Source organism: Schistocerca gregaria, chromosome 4 (assembly GCF_023897955.1).
Source record: "Schistocerca gregaria isolate iqSchGreg1 chromosome 4, iqSchGreg1.2, whole genome shotgun sequence".
Taxonomy (NCBI): Eukaryota; Metazoa; Arthropoda; class Insecta; order Orthoptera; family Acrididae; genus Schistocerca; species Schistocerca gregaria.
Window position 1 is genome coordinate 189,215,848 of NC_064923.1, and position 20,841 is coordinate 189,236,688.

Sequence of the window (20,841 nt, forward strand, 5' to 3'; positions counted from 1 at the left end):
CAACACCCCTTGGTCTCTGCCATCTGTGACCTTTTCTCTGATCGTGGCAATGGTGCTTGTTTGGTTCATTTCCTTTGGGCTCTCAGCCATGTGGGTATCCAAGTAATGAAGTTGCTGATTGTTGTGGGCCAAGTTTTGGGGATGGTTGCGCCCGCCTTTCTAATGAACTTTGTGCAATTAATGAGACTCCTGGTGGGAATCTACCATCCTCTGCTGTCTTTGTAAAAGTCATACTAGGGTGACCCATGGTTTTGTACTCCAAAATGAACTATCAGTCCCTCCGAGTTTTGGGACACCCCTCATGGTGATCCATATTTTGTTGAACTGCCCCCACCTTATGACCCTTCGTACTAAATAAGCCCTCCCACCTTCCTCGTTCTGTTTGTTAGTGGAAGACCCTCGCATGGTTACATCTGCCCTCAGTTTCCTTCAAGAAAGTATTTTGTCATCCCAGGTTTAAGTCCTTGTATCTTCCTCTGCAACTGAAGTCCTTAGGTTAGCATTAACATTGAGGTTTGCGTTGGTTATGGAGGCTTATGGCTTTGCCTTTGCACTGAATGGGTTCTCCCCCTCTTTTTCTCCACATTTTGTCTGGTCTTTCATGCTATTTTGTTTCCCCTTTTCTTGCATCTTCTTTACTTTTTGCTTTCCTCGTTGTCATGACCGTGGTATGGTGTGGGGATCAGTGAGGGTTCTGGCGATGCTGCTGCCTCAACAGGTGTAGCCTTTCGCGTCCCCCCCCCCCCCCCCCCCCTCCTGCTCTCACCATCCCCCTCGCCCTGTTATTTACTCTTCCTGCTCTCAACATTCCTTTTAGCTCTTTATTGGCCAGTTTTTCCCATCTCCTTAACTGGGCTACACTGTTCGCATTGTTGCTCTCTTGGTTTCTGCAATCTCAAATCATGGCACTGATTAACTTGCTCTCTTGATCCCCTCCCCTAATCAACCAACTAACCATCTATTACTTCAAAAGTTTTCAAGCCATGCATATATGGGGACTCAACGCATTTAGTCATACTTTTGTGTACAGGCTGCAGTGAGAGACTGTGGAAACCTTGGAATAACAGACTGATGTTAACAATATTGGTCTGCAATTTTGTGGGTCTATTCTTTTAGTCGTCTTATGTAGAAGAGTCATGTAGTCATGTGAGCTTTTTCCCAGCCACTTACGATAAGTAAGCGGCCAGTGCAGTTGTGTTTTCTTTTTGAACTCTTGTTGGGAATCCATCTGGACCTCATGACTTTGTTTGTTTCCACCTTCTTCAGTTGCTTCTCTGTGCCAGGGATGCCTAGTACTATGCCCTCCATGTGGGAGTCTGTAAGACTGTCAAATAGTGGTATGTTTGTGTAAGCCTCCTGTGTGATTAACTTCTTAAATGTGGGCTTTGAACTTTGGCTTTCCTTTGCTTGTCTTCTGTTGCTACACCGGACTGGACAAGAAGTTATTGTATAGAACCCTTTGACTTGCGTAGTGATCTTACGTAGGACAAGAATTTTCTTTGGTTCTCAACCAGAGTTTGCTAAGGTATGACAGTGGAATTTTTTGTATTCTTTGCACATCAATCTTAAAGTCCACACAAATTTCTACTAACTTCCCCTATCATCATTTACACATTCTTTTTTGAACCAAGAGTGTGACAGTTCATCCTTCCTCAGAAATTTCAAATTTTGCTATTAAAACACAATGGGTCTTTTCCATTCCTTGGCACATACTTCTCCAGGAAACGATTTACAATATATTTAAATTTCACCCATAATACTGGATCTAAATGATGTCCATTCATTTTCTAAGTGAGATGCTAACATCATCTTATTTGCTCTTTCTGGAAAAAATACGCTCGTAGCCTTCTTGATGGCTTTATTGATGTCAGTATCAATTGTCACTATGATGACATTGTGATCACTAGTCCCTGTATCCATACTGGCACCATTGATGGGGTCAGTTCAGTTTGAAGCCACGAGGTCTAAAATATTTCCACAGCATGTGGGCTGATGAAGTGGCTGCTTAAGACAGTTTTTGGGGAATATGTTCAAAAGTACTTCCAGGCTGCCTGTCCATACCACCTACAATGACCCAGTAGATGTCCCAGTCTACTTTTGGTAGGTTAGTCACCTCTGACTAATATTTTATGATCTGGGTATTTCTGTGCTATTAAGCATAGATTTTCTTTGAATGATTCTAAAACTGTCACAGCTGGTAAGAACATCTGATAATTTTCACCTAGACCTCTTACATGCTCCCAGATAACTTCACAGTTGGGCGCAATGTTGATGGACAGACAAGATGTTTTTGTTGACTGAAATAAATACTCCCTGTTCCATAGTGACTACTGTCTTTTTGATATTTGTTCCATGCCTTTCTAAATATTTGAAAGCTTTCTTCTTTGAGTTTGTCAAATCTCAGGTCAGAGAATAACAAATGAAAACTTTCTTGGAGGCTAGTAAGTTCAGGAACTTTGTTACAAATACGTCAATGATTTACTGTTAAAATTTTGACAGTTTACTTTGTATCCAGTCTGATTACTTTCTCTGTGTAATCGCTGCCAGGCATTAATCAGAGGACCTTAAGCGACTGGCTAGGCTAAAAAATCTTCCCCCCATGTGCACCCCTAAGTACTGTGACTCCCAAGTAACTGCTTGATTTGTGAAGTGAACCCTTGACGTGTAAGAGAAGTTCTGAAACACTGCACCCCATAATACAAGCTCAGAAATGTGCTACCAAGACCATTACAGAATTAACAGAGACTTTGGTTGAGATCCTCCATTCACTCCAAACCAAAGGATCTCGATTAATGTGGGAATGATGTTGCAAATTATGAACTCGGCTTGTAGACTGTGCCGCAGCCACATGAGGCAAGTAGTCTTCACTTCTGCCAGACGCTTCTTTGAACTGAGGATGGCCTTAGAATCCAAGAGAGAGACATCATTGGTGGAGGCGTGAGCCACAACTTGCAAATGACTCCACCCTGCACACCCCATAGCCATAGCCTGGGTTCCTCCACATCTTGGATGAGTCCCCTGGCAGACCTACTGAGTTCACATTGGATTTCTTCGCAGCCCTGAACGTTATTTCACCAAAGGGCTCCATAAGTCACCTAACATTGGAGCTACCGATAAATAGCAGAAACCCCCCTCCCATAATCTGTGACCTCTGCTGACCTTCCTACTTCATCAATGAGTAGACTCACTTATCTGATGAAGGGAACAAAGTTTTTGTTATGTGTGTAATTTATATTGTCTGTTCAAGCTTACATGCATTATATTTCATTGTCTGAATGAAGAGAAATATTCATCCTAAGGTTAATTACTATTACATTTATTTCTTCCTACAGGGACATAAAACCTGACAATCTCCTGCTGGATGCACGTGGGCATATAAAGCTCTCTGACTTTGGCCTGTGTACTGGACTCAAGAAATCTCATCGAACTGAGTTCTACAGGGACTTGAGTCAGGCAAAACCTTCAGATTTCAGTAAGTGAATAAAACAAAGCTTCACTAATAGTGTCTTTAACTGTGACCTAAAGGCTAATTTTGGAATATTAAGTTTGTATACATTGCTGAGAAAACAGTTTTACTTCTTACTGAAGGAAAGACATCTGGCTCTAAGTAAGAAAATCCAAAGTGATGCACCTTTGCCTGTAGATAGATTCACTTTCACGACATCTGGCTATTCTAATACATAAGGAGTCTGTTTTAGTAACAGGAATAGAAAAGATGTAGAAATAGCTATCTGCCCAACAGCAACAAGCAAAACACTTCCTAGTTTTCTGAACACCTTAAGGAAAGGATGACTTAGACTAGTCAATTGATACAAGCAAATTTTGAAGTTAGTACTTTCATTAACATTACACAGATGTGAAGCATTAATAGTCAGAAACAAAGCAGAAGAAACACTGTTAATACTCAAGAGAAAAATACCAAGGGAAATTTTTCAAACCGTGTACAATAAAAATAACACAGAACACATGATAAAAAACTTACGGAAGCTGTATAAAGTGCCAAAGATGAGAGGTTTGAACTGGGCTGGCCATATACGGTGATTCAGCTGCTCCTACCCATGGGTTTTATGCAACCCACATTGCCTTCTAATACCTTGTGCAAGATTTTCATATTCTCTTGCTCGCTATGAGCAAACTATTAGTCCTACAGAGAAAAAAATTGACAGTACCGTTTTGTAGGAAATTTAATGTAGTGAAATTTTGTACAGGGATATATTTTCGCTAGAGACTGTTGCTTTCAAATTCTTCTACAAAAGTGTACAAAAGTGCCCTTCAGTCACTTTTTTCTTGAATAACTCAAATTATGGCCTCCAGTGAAAGCACATCCGCTACAAAATTTAACTACATTAAATGTCCTACAAAAAGGTACTGCTCATTTTTTTTTTAGACTAACAGCACCCATGTAGGAAGCAAGGGAATGTGAAAATCATGCACAGGGTATTTGATAGCATTGTGGGTTGCATAAAACCCATAGGTAGGGACAGCCAAGCCATCCTGTATTGTTCAGTCAGTAGCAAAGTAACCACCATCCAACCATGATCCTCTCTCCTTCCCAATTAGCAACCCCGTGGTCACTTTCCTAGAATTCCTTACCTCCAATTTGCCCTCACCATCCTTCCCCAGATCCCTTCCTAAGAATACCAACATTTCAGCAGAAAAAAGGATAGCTGTACACAACATTAAACGAAAGCTTAACGCAGTCTCTGAAAAATAGAATGATTTAAATTGTTCATCTGTTATTTTTGTAGTTTAGATGGAGGTTTTAATTAAGCACAGTTAATACTAAGTTATATGGCAACGCTAAATAAATAAATAAGTAAATAAATAAATTTGTCGCTATAAGAATAACTTAATTTCATACAATATAATATTTGTAGCTTTACACTGAAAATGTTTGTTTTAGCTTCAAGTCCGATGGACAGTAAGCGTAGAGCAGAGAGTTGGAAGAAAAATAGGAGAGCATTGGCTTATAGTACTGTCGGGACTCCAGATTATATTGCTCCTGAGGTTTTCCTGCAGACAGGCTATGGGCCAGCCTGTGATTGGTGGAGCTTGGGTGTTATTATGTATGAAATGTTAATTGGTAAGTCTGTGATGTTGTTTCATTAGCAAATAAGTTGAAAGTACTGCAAAAGAAAAGAAAGTTGTTAGGACTTCTTTATTTTTTTATACGTTTTTTATTCGTTTTTATTCCTTTCTGTAAACAATTTTTCCCTGTGTGTGCCTAATTTTTCATTGTTTTTTGATGCAAGACTATCAGCAAAACTAAAGCTATTTTCCTCTTTTTGAAGACTGAGGAATGTAGTGTTATCATATTTTGTGGTTACCATTATGTGTGAAAAGTCGTTTTTTTTATGTATCTGATTGTTACTGACAATCAGTTTCTTGTTTCAGTGGGCTTGAAAAGTAAACATGATAGACTGTTTTAATTGAAACCAGATATTAATTTTTATCTCTTTACTTTCAGGATACCCTCCATTCTGCAGTGAGAATCCGCAAGAAACATATCGTAAAGTAATGAACTGGAGGGAAACACTAACATTTCCGCCAGAAGTACCGATCTCGGAAGAAGCTAAGGAAACCATAGTGAGATTTTGTTGTGAGGCCGAAAGGCGTCTGGGATCTCAGCGTGGTATGGATGAATTGAAGCTTGTACCATTCTTCAAAGGAGTTGATTGGGATCATATAAGAGAACGGCCTGCAGCAATCCCAGTTGAAGTGAGGTCCATTGATGACACATCCAACTTTGACGATTTCCCTGATGTCAAGCTCGAAATCCGTAAGTGAAAAGATGATTAAATACGTATACAAGGACTTACTATAAGTACCGGTGATTACATGACGAATATTTTAATTAAAGGGCTGAGAAAGTTAGCTGGATTTGATTATTTCATGGGTAGTGCAGGGTTTACAATTTTGACTGCTCAAAATAAGTAAAGCGATGTTGCACCATCTGTTTATTTCTTCAAATTTGTCTGAACTATTATGAATGATAAGCCAAGTTTGAATTTTAATATGAAATGTTTCTTTCGTGGCTGATACAGCCATTGTTGTAGTACATACCTTAAAAATACCCTCAGACATAACCATTACTGTAAAGATGAGGTTCATGATGACACTGTCACTTAGTACAGAAATAGTTTGCAACAATAATATAATATACATTATACTACCACGATAAAGCACCACTGAGCAATGAAATGTGTTGTAAGCTTTTATGTGTGATGCACAATGAGTTCAGACAACGGAGATAAATGGTGATTACATTTCATTTGCATTTTGGGGACAGAAGAACTAAAGTTCCAATTTTCTGTAAGAATTTGGGATTTCTGGTGGTTCTCTAAATCAGTTAAGGTGAACACTGGGTTAGTTCCTTTGAAAAGAAGATGGCTAATTTTTTTCCACATCCTTGATCAACCCAATCTTGTTCATTGATTGTCATTGATGATGAGGCATTCAACTCTAAATCTTACCTTGTTTAAGCTGAGGAGAAAGTGAAGACAAGACTGGGGAAGGGTAAAGTTGTAAGAGTTTGCCTGAGTGTAGATGGAGAAGGATAAATTGAGGAATGCAGAAGTAATGAAAGAATTACTTGGGAAAAATCTTGAGGTAGTGGTGAAGTGGGTATTTCACTGTACCATTTCACGAGTGTACCATGAATGTGAGGAATCTGGTAAAAAATCAAATCTCTGATATCACTACGGCCAGAAAAGATTCTGCAAGAGCAGCTGAAGAGAATCGTTCAACGTGTGACAGTAGTGCAAACCTTTTGCAAATTGCTGCGGATTTCAATGGTTGGGCCACCAATAAGGGTCAATGTGCAAACAGTTCAACGAAACATCATCGATAAGGGCTTTTGGAGCTGAAGGCCCACTTGTCTACCCTTCATGACTGCATAACACAAAGCCTTATGCCCCGCCTGGGCCCATAGGCAACGACATTGGACAGATGACAACAGGAAACATGTCTGGTTGGACAAGTCTTATTTCAAATTGTATTGAGAAGATGGACAAGTACAGGTATAGAGAAAATCTCCTGAATTCATGGAACCAGGATGTTAGCAGGGGACTGTTCAAGCTGGTGGAGGCTCTGTAATGGTGTGGAGCATGTGCAGTTGTAGTGATATGGGACACCTGATACATATAGATGCGACTCTTAACAGTTGACAAGTACGTAAGAATCCTTTCTGATAATCTGCATCCATTCATGTCCATTGCGTATTCTGACAGACTCTGGCAATTCCAGCAGGACAGTGCGACACACCACATGTCCAGAATTGCTACAGAGTGGCTCCAGGAACACGCTTCAGAGTTTAAACACTTCCGCTGGTGACCAAACTCCCCAGACATGAAGATTATTGAGTATACAAGGAGTGTTCCATAAGTAATGCAACCAAATTCATAAAAAACCATTTATTGAATATATTCATACAAATAATAAAAATTTTCAAAATAGCCCCCTCTTGTGTCGATACACTTCTGGAGGCGGTGTTTCCATGCCTGGAAGGCATCCTGGAATGCCTTTTCCGGAGTGCCCTTTACAGCTGATGTAACATGCACCTGGATGCTTTCAAACGTGCCCCATGACTGCTTTTAACTGAGGAAACCAAAAAAAAGTCAGTGGGAGCCTGGTCAGGACTGTAGGGAGGCTGGGGAACCAATGGGGTCTTGGTCCTGGCCAGGATGTCATTGACTGTGGAGGCACTGTGACTAGGTGCGTTGTCATGGTGAACTTTCCACATGTCCTTAATGTCACTTTGGCAGTGTGAGACCCTCCTTTTCAGTCTTTTGAGCACTTCCAAGTAGAAAGCCGAGTTCACTGTAGTCCAGGTAGGTACGAATTTGTGGTGGACAATGCCTCTTATGTCAAAGAAGGCAGTGATCATGGTTTTGATCCTGGACTTGCTCATGCGTACCTTCTTGGGACGGGGCGACGATGGGGTGTGCCACTCTGAACTCGGCCTTTTTGTCTCAGGGCCATACTAAAAAATCCATGACTAATCACCAGTGGTAACTGAGTTTAAAAAATGAGGATCATTTTCACACATTTCCAACATCTCGTCACCAAAGCACTCGCATGTTCTTCTGTTCATCGGTCAACACTTCGGGGACGAGTTTGGCACACACCTTTCTCATGTTCAAATCTTCAGTTGATGACCGTCCACTGTGAGGTTCATTGGTGATCTCCTCTCGACCATCCATGAACAACTTGTACCATTGGAAAATTTGTGATTTGGACGAGCAATCATTCCCAAAGGCATGCTGAAGTAATGGAAACATTTTGGTGGCAGACTTTGCAAGTTAAACGCAAAATTTGATAGCGTATCATTGCTCTATGGAATGATCCATTGTACCGTGTTGTATAAACTCAAAACAGGGTTGACGGAAACGCACGTCCTGACTCTCCGGCTGCTCGCAGCCAAATGAGACAGTGTGTTAGCCCAGCCAGTTACTACGCACTGTGGTGTACCGTTAAGTCAGAAAAAAATTGGTCACATTACTTATGGAACACACTCTGTATCTTGCAATGTGCTGTTCAGAATAGATCTCCACCCCTTTGTACTCTAATAGATTTATGGACAGCCCTGCAGGATTCATGGTGTCAGTTTCCTCCAACACTACTTAAAGTCCATGCCACATCATGTTAGGCCAATTCTGCGTGCTTGCTGGGGCCCTGCACAATATTAGGCAGGTATATCAGTTTCTTTGGCTTTTCAGTATTAGCAGCTCTTTATTGGTGGACACTATAAATTACTCCTTTACTTCTATACTTGATCCCGTACTTTCTTTGTATACGTTAACCATTAACCAAGAAGGTAGACGATCCTAAATAAAAGGACTGTGGGAAGTTTAAACCTGGGAACACAATTTCGTTAGTGGGGCTGTTTCTGAATACGGCAACAGGAGGGAGAGAGAGAGAGAGAGAGAGAGAGAGAGAGAGAGAGAGAGAGAGAGAGAGAGAGAGAGAGTTTTTTTCTTAAATAAATAATTCGAAAAGTAATGACAAGGGTGCTTTAATCAACAATGAAAATAAAATCTCTCCTCCAGTTGTGTACCCCTATTTTGCTAAAGACCATTATTATTCTTATTATTGTTTATTTATTTATTTATTTATTTATTTGGGGGGGGGGGGAGTCTTCGTAACTATGGAAGATAGGCTGAAGTTAAACAATTTCCACAACTTCCCTCCAAACTTGGTTGATGACACAATTTTGACAGGCCTTGAATCCAACATTCAGAGGATTTGTCTGTCTGGTTTACCAGTGCTCTTATCTTTCAACTGTTAAAACTCAGCAAGTTTGGTTAGTGAGTCCACAATTAAAGGAGCTTCAAAAATATTTTGAAGAACTCTTTAACCACAGAATTAAAAAAGACATTGATATATTTCAAGAAAGTAACAGGAAATGTCCTCGGAATAAGAAGTAGTATGAAGTGATGGTGAACGACAGAATGAATGAAAGCATGTGTAGAGCTGGGGTGCAGCAAGACATCAGAGGTTCCCTTAGGCAGCATTTCTGTTTTAGATACAGCTGCCCACTCTTCATTGGCATACAACAACATTTTTTCTTAGTAGGTGGTAATATGCTTACCACTTTTCTGAGGATTTTCACTACTGGTTTCAGACATTCTGTGACGTAAAGTAAACATGCCACACAGAAAAATCATGAAAACTATCACAACGGTTATGTGAGTGGCCACGAGTGATGTCTGCAAATGTCTGTGGTAACTGACACTGCAGGAAGTAGAGCAGTATGACAGTGGTGATCAGAAGAGATTTTTCAGTGATTTATTGTTGCTATGGTAGGTGCCCTGTAAACAAATAGCTGTCACTCACTTAGTTATACTAGTTTGCATGTATAGGTACATATGATGGCCTGTCACCTGCTCTCCTTGACAGTGAATTGAAGTGATACATCAAATATACATGTGAAAGGTTCCATAAAGAAAATGGTCCATATAAAAATGACGTGAAGAGATGTGGGTACTTTTTGTTTTGTTTGTCGTTTATTGTTGGAGCATTGTTTGAGATAAGACAGACATAGAGAACGGAGGGGGTGGGGGTGTGGGAGGAGAAAAAGTAATGTTGTAGGCAGCATATTTGCCATCAGTTTCCAGTAAATGTTTGTTTTGAATAAGCCACACAAAGTTAATACTACAGAGTACTCTGTTTTAGACATCCATTGATGGCATAGAACTAGTTACAAAAGTTGTATGTTCCTTGAATTCAAGTCATGATGTTTTTAACTGTATCAGAAATATAAAGAAAGAATGGGGTTTTGATTATTTGTAAACCACCCCTGGCAGTGTGAAAGTTAGTTAAAAATCCATATTTTGTTTGATAGCTTTCGGGAAATAGATAGTGCCTGTTTATCTCAGTTTGTAACTATAGAAGTACCTTATTGTTTACTTAAGACTGTGCAGGGGTGAAATTATCTACTTCAAACTCCACTCATTCAAGCAAAAAGGCAAATAAGTTATTGAGGAAACTTGGCACAGCAACCCGCAACCAAAGATACCACCTTTAGAAGCGCATTACACATAAAATAAGAGTTCTGTAGACTCAACAACTCAAGAAAGGACAAGGGATGAACTTACCGAAATAAATAACTGCATTTATCATAACACCATCTCATCAGAGCCCTTTAATGAAAGACATATAAGTAAGGCTATCAAACACTGAAAATGAAGAAAGCAGCAGGACCAAATGCTGTCTTCGCTGAATTTTGTAAAATATATTGAGGAACATGGCAAACCTCAGCCGAACAAGTTCTGTGACGATGTATTCAAAACAAGAAACGTGCCGCAATAGCTCAAGATAGTATATAGTAGCAATCATCAAATCCAGAAAGCCCATAGAAAAGTTCTCAAGTTATTTCCCAATTACACTGCTGAGCATGTGCTTCAAACTACTGGAACGACTCATCTGTGACAGAGTTTGAGGATAATAAAAGTTGAAATAAAACGTTTACCCCCATCAGTCATTCTTCTTATTTAATTGCATCTTCAGATGGGACAGTGGTATTATGTCAGATACTTGCTAGCTGGATCCAGCCAGTTATTTGTTGTGGTTTCATTTTGCTACAAAAAGGTTTAATAGGCATTTATTATATAGGAAACCACACACACCCAATAAATCTGACATCTTCAGGACACACGACATTACTTTGTGTACATAGAGGACAACCTGATTTAAAAAAAAAAAAAAAAAAAAAAAAAAAAAAAAAAAAAAAAAAAAAAAAAGTATTGTGCGTTGCCTCCTTCGAAATACTCTCCTACACCATGAATTGTCTCAAACACATTTTGGGTCACTATCAGATTTTCTCGCAACACGTCCCGACAGTACCATTGATTAACAGTTTGCACAGTGGTACAAACTCTTGATGAACTCCTTCAAAGTCAAAGAAAGCTATCAACATGCCTTTGACATTTGTCCTGACATGACGAGCTTTTTTTGGTCTTGGACAACATTTCCTGACTCATGACTCATCAGCAGTTATGATTCTCTTAAGGAATATGTGCAGTTCAAAAGCTCTTCACAGATTTAGAGGTGAAGGTCTTTCTGGCCTTGACTTATGAGTGTTGGAACAAACTTGGTAGTAACACAATGCATCCTATGATGATGCTGTGTCAGGATTTCATGACATGATCCAACTGAAACACTACATTCTTCTGTACCCTCTTGGACAGTCAGACTTTGATAGGCACTCACAGTTCTGTTGGCGTTTCTGACATGAGCTTCGTCTGCAGACGTCAAAGGGCGACCTGAAGGTGGGTCATCTTTAACATCTGTCCAATCATTTTTAAACTGTGGAACCATTCGTAACACTGAGCATGTCTTAAGCACTCGTCATCGTAGGCTTCCTGCATCATTTGATGTGTGTCTGTAAACGTTTTCTTCAATTTCACACAAAATTTAGTGCAGATGCATTGCTCCTCTAACTCGGCCATCTCGAAATTCGCGAACTGTGCGACACAACATTCTACCCAGTACAGCACTGAACAATAGCTAACGGACATACAATAATAAAACTTCCAGGGATGTTGACTGCATTTCACTCTTAACACACCATTGGTATGAAATTATGAATGTTCCGGAATTTTTTGAACAGACTTCATTCTTCACAAAATAAACAAGGGGTATAAACTCAGTCTTTATGAAGAAGTAGCAATTTTCATTCACAATAGAAAATATGGACGGAACACACTAAATGGAAAATCTGAGACACAGGCAGTGAGTTTCTTTTAGAGCTTTGCATATATATTAGGTGATGTACTACAACTCTTTCCAACTTTCTACTGCCTGAGTGACCTTAATAAAAGATAATTCACAAATCACTGTATAGACATAGTAAGAATTAGATTATGTTGACATTAAGCCTGCATATTTTATATTTTTAATGTGGTTTATTTTATTTTTATTTGGCTCTTCTGTATTGTATTTCCTATAGTAATACTTTCAACAAGTTGTTATAAAGGTACTAAGACAGTTTTGTAATTGTTACACAGTGAGCTGACAGAAGTCATGGTCTACCTCCTAATATCATGTTGGACCTCTTTTGCCCAGTGTAGTGCAGCAACTTGACACGGCATGGACTTGACAAATCATCGGAAGTCCCTTGCAGAAATATTGAGCTATCTTGCGCCTGTAGCCATCCGTAATGGTGAAAATGTTGCCTGTGCAGGATTTTGTGCACGAGATGACCTCTCGATTACATCCCATTACCAATAGTCTGGGTGGCCAAATCATTCACTTGAATTGTCTAGAATGTTCTTCGAACCAATTCCAAACAATTGTAACTTGGCAACATGATGCATTGTCCTCTATAAAAATTCCATCGTTGTTTGGGAACATGAAGTCAATGAATGGCTATAAACGGTTTCAAAGTAGCTGAAAATAACCGTTTCCAGCCAATAATTGGTTCAGTTGGACCAGAGGACCCAATCCTTTCCATGTTAACACAGCCCACCCCATTACAGAGCCACAACCAGCTTACTCATTGCCATGTTGACAACTTGGATCCATGGCTTTTTGGGGTCTGTGTCACACTCGAACCTTACCATCAGCTCTTATCAACTGAAATTGGGCATCATCTGATGAGGCCACAGTTTTCCAGTCATTTAGGGTCCAACCATTGCAGTCATGAGTGCAGGAGGGGCACTGCAGGTGATGTGCTGTTTGCAAAGGCCCTTGAATTGTTTGTTTGCTGCCATAGTCCGTTAATGCCATATTTTGCTCCACCAGCCTAATGAATACATTCATTGTACATCCCACATTGATTTCTGCTGGTGTTTCATGCAGTGTTGCTTTTCTGTTAGCCCTGACAGCTCTAAGCAAATGTCACTGCTCTTGGTTGTTAAGTGAAGGCTGTCGGCCACTGCTGTCTGTGGTGAGAGACGATTCCGGAAATTTGTTATTCTTCGCACATTCTTGACCCTGTGGATATCGGAATATCGAATTCCATAATGATTACTGAAATGGAATTTTCCATGCATCTTGCTCCAGCTACCATACTGTTTTCAGTTTTTTAATTCCTGTCATGCAGCCATAATCATGACTGACAACTTTTCACACGAATCACCTGAGTGACAGCTCTGCCAATACACTGCCCTTTATACTTTGTCTTTGTGATTCTACTGCCCTCTGTACATGTCCATTTGCTATCCAGATTTAGGTCACCTCAGGGTATGTATTTATGGTCCACAGTGTAAGTTAATAATAATTTACCTCTGAGACAAGGCACTATATCTTTACATAATTATAATTGTAAGCTTGTTTATGTTACTAATTTGTTTTCTGGGCAACAAATTAAGTTAAAAATATACATTTATGGCAAACCACAATGTTCTGTGTAGTGGAAAAGATCATAAGTAGCTCTATCACCAGTGAAAGTTTGTAGTCCTATGCCATCTACTGATAAGTCTCAGTAAACACTTCTCTGTTTACAAGCCATGTCATTTTAAATAAAATACATCAGCCCTTGATAGCTGTCTCAGCCATCATGAGTTGAAATCGCTCACTGCCACGGCTGCCAAAGTGTTCCACTTAACTGCTGCTCCTGCATCTCCACAAGTGTTAAGCCTGCATATTTGCTTTCATGCAATGTCCAAATCCCACATTGAGTGAAAATGAGGACTACATTTTTGTAGCAAAATTGAACAACATACAACTGGCTGCATCCTGATAGCAAAAATGTAACATATCATTGTTTCACGATGACGGTAAACTCTTATAACACATCATGGGATGAAATATAATTATTATTTTATTTTTTGTTGTCATAAACAGTTGCAGTTCCTTATAACAGTCCAACATGGATGACATAAGATAAGATTTCAGGGAGTAATAAATGACATAACTCTTATATATCAGGCTGGGTTCAGAAGCCAGTGGAGCTGCTGTTACAGGTTCTAGTCATGACATGCTACACTGAGACTGGATTCCAAAAGAAACTAAAGAAACCAGTGGCCTTTGTTGATCCGCAAGCAGCATATGGTACAGTGTAGCTAGGTGGTCTCCTGATGGAGCAAAAAAAAGCATGTCCCAAATAAGAAACTGATGACACATGTGAGAAACATTTTAACCTATCATTACTTCAAGAGTAGCGTTGGGCAAAAAGAAAGGGGCATCCTCAAGTGTCTGTCCTAGGTCCCTTATTCTTCAACCTGTGCGCCAGTGATATGCCAAACATTACTACCAAAGCATTTTGCTATGCTGATGACCTTGCAATAGCCATATGAAGCAGCACACTTAAGGAAAGAGAAAATGTATTGTCTAGGGACTTACTGCTCCAACCACATGCAGGTAAGACACACGTTTGTGCATACCATCTAAACAAATGAATTGCAAACCAACATTTTGTTGTGGACTTCTGTCAGCAGAGACAACATTTCCAGCCTAAATATCTTCATGTCACACTGGATCAATCATTAACATCTAAATGACACCTGGAAAACATTAGCCAAAAGCTAAAGATATGAAACATCATCATAAAGAAAGCAGCTGACACAATCTGGGGTGCTGAAGTATCCACTTTACGAGCTGCAGATTTGATACTAGAATACCCAGTAGATGTACTCTGTGCCCCAGTATGGTAACACAGTGCTCACACATGGAAACTAGTTATACATCTTAACAATTCAGTGAGAATTACTATGCAAATTAAAATCCACATTGATCGCTAGGCTGCACACCATCAGTGACATTCCACCATCTGAATATTGCAACACCAGGAAGTAACCAGGAGGAAGCTGGATCATCCCAACTACCCCTAATTCCTTCCATTTCTTACAGTCTTAATTGACCCTCTTCCAGACTGCTTAAGCTCTAGCACTCCACTGTGGTGGAATGGGTGACACAACATGAAATCTGATATGAAGGAAGAGTGGTGCAGGAGAAGGAATGCTGCAATGATAAAACATAGAGATGTTAAATATCCATGTGCCAGCCTACCAGGATTTGATCTGAAGAGGAGTGAGTGAGCAGGCAACAGGATAAGAACTGGTCATACCAGGTACAGTGCTATGGGGCACAAGTGGGGACTCTGAAAATCTCCAGCCTGATATTGTGGGGCCCCAAGAACAAACCTTCAGTACAGTCAGGGATAGCCCTCTGAGAAACTATCTAGGACTTAATTAATGCTATATGTATTTCTTAATATTCACCATTGTCACAGTACAATAAAAGAGATAAATAAATAACTGTTGTGGACCGACACCATTAAGGCCTCTGTTACAGTCCTGTTATCACCTATTTGTTCCACATTGGCATTTTCACCTCTACATCCTGACACAACCCTTCTAGCATATTTGTAGAATCACTCTGCTACTATGTACATACTTTCATTTACTCTTGCAATCTGCCTCTTCCTTTGTACTTCAGAGTTGTACCGCCTTCACTAAATAGGCCCTGTCATTGCAATGAACATGATTTTTGTTGCTTGAAGGACTATAAGGCAGTGATGATTTGCATGTTAGTTCTTAGTCATCACCCGCATAACGGGGTCATGCGGTAGCGTTCTCGCTTCCAATGCCCGGGTTCGATTCCTGGCGGGGTCAGGGATTTTCTCTGCCTCGTGATGGCTGGGTGTTGTGTGATGTCCTTAGGTTAGTTAGGTTTAAGTAGTTCTAAGTTCTAGGGGACTGATGACCTAAGATGCTAAGTCCCATAGTGCTCAGGGCCATTTTTTCTTAGTCATCATCAGCCACTTGATGAAAGTTGACCTATCCTATCAAAGCTTGTTTGTACGGATAAACAATGGTGCCTTTGGTAAATGTTAAAAATGTAGGGAATGGCTGGTTGGCTGGTTGGCTGGTTGGCTGGTTGGCTGGTTGGCTGGTTGGCTGGTTGGCTGGTTGGCTGGTTGGCTGGTTGGCTGGTTGGCGGGATGGGACGAAACACTGAGGTCATCCGTCCCATTGGATCAGGGAAGGATGGGGAAGAAAGTCTGCTGTGCCATTTCAAAGGAAGGAATGGCTGACCCATAACAAGTTTCTACCCAGTCATAAATGATGAAATATGACTGATACGATAAAGAGGTTTAATGTGCTAAGAATTTTTTATTGGGAATGTAACTAGATCATCTGACATTTATTACTTTGTGGTATTGAAGTAATTTACTTTGTAAGTACTAAAAAAAATAAATGAAAAAGAAAACAAAACAGCCGAGTGCTTTAGAATGCCCACTTCTGGGACCTGAGGTGGTGTGCCAGCACTGGACAATATCTACCTTGTGAATTAATGACAGAATGGTGGTTTTTAGGGAGTTTTCCTCATCCATTGAGATAATTACATGGCTGTTAAATGATTAAAAAATCTGAAAACATTGTCACATTGTACCATGTAATATACACTAGATACAAGCAGAAGGGCTACATAGATTTATCAATGGGGCGAACTGGTGGTAGCTTCAAAATCCCTCTGGTATTGGTGACCCCATCATAATAACAACAACCCGTAGGAAGGTATGGTTGGTTCTCTGCATCATTAGGGAACTGTCATAAGAGTCCCAACCTGTCATCAGCTGGAAAGCAGTAGAGTGGATGGATGGGAAATCAAATAAACAGTTATTAAAAAGTCTTAGAATACTCAGTCTATTGTTGTTGCAAACATGACAATCATGTTAACATCATATATAATGTCTAACCAAGAGATAAGAATTCAGTTGATCAATCTCCTAGCAAGTTCTTGTTGATAATGAAGGTGCTTTCCAACCTAGTCTTGATGAATTCTTCATCTACAAACCAGCAGATTGCTTCCGGTATGGCATCAGTAGAAGAGAAGAATGTTATAGAACAACATATTACTGAGTAATTTTGTTGTTTTTGTTGTTGTTGTTGTTATAGTTGCCCCAAGGAGAAATATTGTGGCAAGCTGAAGTAATGAAATTTCTAATTAGCTAACCAGATAAATGAATAATAAACTCAAGTAAAAAAAAATTTGTAACTTGCACATCAGCCCTCTCTATTGTTTATTGTATGTTCAGAAAATCATGCAGCAGTAAATAAGTTTTTGTGTAAGGTTATTGCTTTAAAACAGTGTATGTTTAATGTTCTAAGTTCCTTTTGTCATTGGCAATAAGTTAAAATTTTGATGCATTTTGTTTGCAGCAGCTGCACCCCTGCCTCAGGATGGTGAAGTGATATACAAGGACTGGGTTTTTATCAACTATACATTCAAGAGATTTGAAGGACTGACCCAACGGGGTATTCCAACCAAAAAGTAGTTACTGTGATAGGTACTTAAAATGTTGTGCAGCACTTGGATCAAGTGATGCTTCCTGTTGTCTCAAAAGATAAATTTTGAGAGGGTGCTCCACAGCTCACCCAGTGTACCTTCGTGAAAGTAAAATAAATAAATAATAATGATAACAATAAATATAGTGTAAGTTATAGTTCCCAGATGTAAGGTACAACATATAATGAAGAGAAAGGCTTGGAGAAAATTTGTGATGCAGTCTTGTCCATTGTGATAACTAGGTTAGTTACTATCCACTAATATGCACTGGGTACTGAGTGAACATTTTTAGGATTAAAACAAATAGGTATGTGCAAGAATAGTTCCCACACACTTGTTACAGTTTTAGAAAAGTGATAGAAAAGAGATCACATACAATTTTTAATGATATTGATCAGAAGTAATTTCTGCATTGCTTAAGAAACATTGTAAGTTCTTATTATTTTATTTGTATAGATGTGAGGTTTTAATTTAATAGTAAAAATGTGACAATAGCCAGAGTGTGTGGTTTGATTGGTTTCAGAACTGAGCTGTGCCAGTTTTTTGGAAAACATTTATGTAACTGGCTCTTGAGTTAATTGGCACTTCAGCGTCAAACTTTGCTATTCTGAGACATCCATTTACTTGCTTGTTTTGTATTACATTTCATTTAATATTAAGAGTCATATAAAATGTGATAGTTTCTTACACAAAGATTGATCAAATAACAATGTTATAAGAATGAGGGATGTACTCTGGGGAAAACCTATTATTTTTTTCCCATTAGGACTTGAAGAATGTCTGTCACCTGTTTGTTGGGATTTTACGGAAATGTGTATAAACTAATGAAAAAACTCTCAAATCCACTATCTCACTTGAGTGCCCATGGAGCCTCTTGAAGAACAGCATGCTGTATTTGTAAATTTGCACTTTGAAACTGATAATCTGTTACATTAAAATGTACTTTATCTGGATGTATAGTAGTTGTGCAGTGTCTGCTTCAATTGCATATTAGCTTTTCATTGGTGTTGTGACTAATGCTTTTGCAGTTAGAACAACAATACGCCAATTTTAAATAAATAAATAAATGGCATCAGAGGTTTCAGATTACTGATCGGTGAATTAAAGATTATTAGAAGATCTTACTGTGGCAGTCTCAAATAATATTTTCTGTTTTGCAACATTTGAAAATTTGCTGCCTGAAGGCCCAATGGAAAGTATACAAATGAAATTATGATTCAGAAAATGTCCCTCCAAATAGTTGCTGCAGTTAGGTTCGTTCTCTCTCTCTCTCTCTCTCTCTCTCTCTCTCTCTCTCTCTCTCTCTCTCTCTCTCTCTCTCTCTGTTATCCTTTCCTTTTCCTCCACTTCTGTGTTTCCCATCCAAGAAGCTGACAATGTTAGTGACATAACACATTACAGCTTTTTAAAAAAATTGATTAACCTATTTATTTATCATCCAAGAGTGCTTAACTTTTTAATAATAGAAGTCACTGACAGTTTTTGGACAGTAATAATGTCAATCTGAGAACTTTTTGTTAATTTAATCCTGTTTCACATAGGACTCCAATGTTTTTGAAATGGTCATTATTTCACCAAAAGAATATTAATTTTTGCGTGTACGCACGACAGAAACATTAAATTTTATTCTAAAATAATACTGTGTGATTGATGGCCTTTCTTTTTTTGTATTAGATATTGAAAGAGTGTGTGTGTGTGTGTGTGTGTGTGTGTGTGTGTGTGTGTGTGTGTGTGTGTGTGTGTGTTTTCAAGCTCTCTACTGTATTAGCACTGGGAAACCAGTTAAGAGAATGTGTTGCTATTCCTTTTATGTGATTTTGTTTTGAATATAATCAGAAAGTTGATAATGTATTTTTCTCTTTTGTGTTATTTATTACTTTTTATTATTACCTGTTGTTTGTAAAACCCTTTGTTGTAAATATGTATTTCAATGTTTCTGTAAAACAGCAGAATGAAAAAAATCTGTGACAAATTAAAGTTGTTGTTTGTGTTTGAAAGTGCCAGTTTTTGTGTCAATGGTTACTTGACCTTTGTTGCACAGCACCACATTTTTATCATCAATATTCATTTACACTCATACATGGATGAACAGTGGTAGCTACATGGATAAAGTTCTGCCATTTCCTTTATTTTTGTTTTCTAATATAACTGAAACATCTACTTTCATCTGCAATGGAGTGTGTGTGCGTGTAAATTGCCCAGTACTTACGATCTCTTACATTATGTTGCTGTGGTATTGACAGGTTGTTCTATGCATCAATCTCGCTAGTGCAAGAGAATGATTAGTTTCAAGCATCCATTGACATGATCTTTTGGTAATTTAACAGATTGTTTTTCTGTCTGTTATCTACTTTTATGGCTGTACAATGTAATTAATTAGTCATTAATTTGTGTACAAATTGTGTATAATAAGTATATAATATATGTGTTGTTTTCCAAAATTGTTTCATAAGAGAACGTGTGTATATTTCTCCTCTGTACGTCACATGTGTGAGTGGAATGAGGAAGGGACAACTGGTGGTGATTTTTGTTTATATTGATTGGAAGAGATAAACAACATAAATTACAACCAATTACAAGCAAATACTTCAGAATCTCATTTGATGGTTATGTTTAATCTTTCCTTCAACAGTGTTAAATGTAACTTAAATTAGTGGCACTAAAAGTAAATGTGTAGCAAAAATTTTGCAGAAAATTATTTTCATTGATTTTTGGATTTATTAAATGAGCTATGCTGGATTTTTGTAAACTGTTATTAAACAGAACCTGTCAACATGAAAATTATATTTTATGCTTTTAATAACTACACTTGTGTTTTCTTATATTTAGGCAATTCAGAAAACTGAAATGGTGTTCCAGAAAATCAGAGTATGTCCCCTTTTATTCCTTCATGTCTGATTGGCAAAATGAACTTAGTCTCAGTTTGTAGAGCTAATATTTAAATCTTAACTTCATGAAATTCTTAAAATTACTTTATATGTGCATGCTGCATACAGGCATTATTAGCGATTAAATGCTAAATGTTTATTCTCTTGTTAAGACCAAGTGAGGTAGCACATGAATAGGAAAATGAGTAAAGAGCTTAACAGTGATTCCCTTATTGCTCTT

At 38.7% G+C, this 20,841-nt stretch overlaps 1 protein-coding gene across 6 annotated transcripts in view; it reads left to right on the plus strand.

Annotated features, from left to right (window-relative positions):
* LOC126268230 (serine/threonine-protein kinase tricornered) overlaps nt 1–20,539 on the plus strand; it is a 555,239-nt gene extending 534,700 nt beyond the window's left edge. For 4 of the 6 annotated variants that reach the window (XM_049973874.1, XM_049973876.1, XM_049973872.1 and 1 more), the window contains 4 exons: nt 3,333–3,472; nt 4,904–5,083; nt 5,468–5,779; nt 17,607–20,539. In XM_049973874.1, the coding sequence (XP_049829831.1) occupies nt 3,333–3,472; nt 4,904–5,083; nt 5,468–5,779; nt 17,607–17,722 (748 nt within the window). In that variant the 3' untranslated portion in view covers nt 17,723–20,539. The remainder of the gene's footprint in view (nt 1–3,332; nt 3,473–4,903; nt 5,084–5,467; nt 5,780–17,606) is intronic. The other 2 variants (XM_049973875.1, XM_049973873.1) reach the window with 1 other exon arrangement.
* The last annotated feature ends 302 nt before the right edge of the window (nt 20,540–20,841 follow it).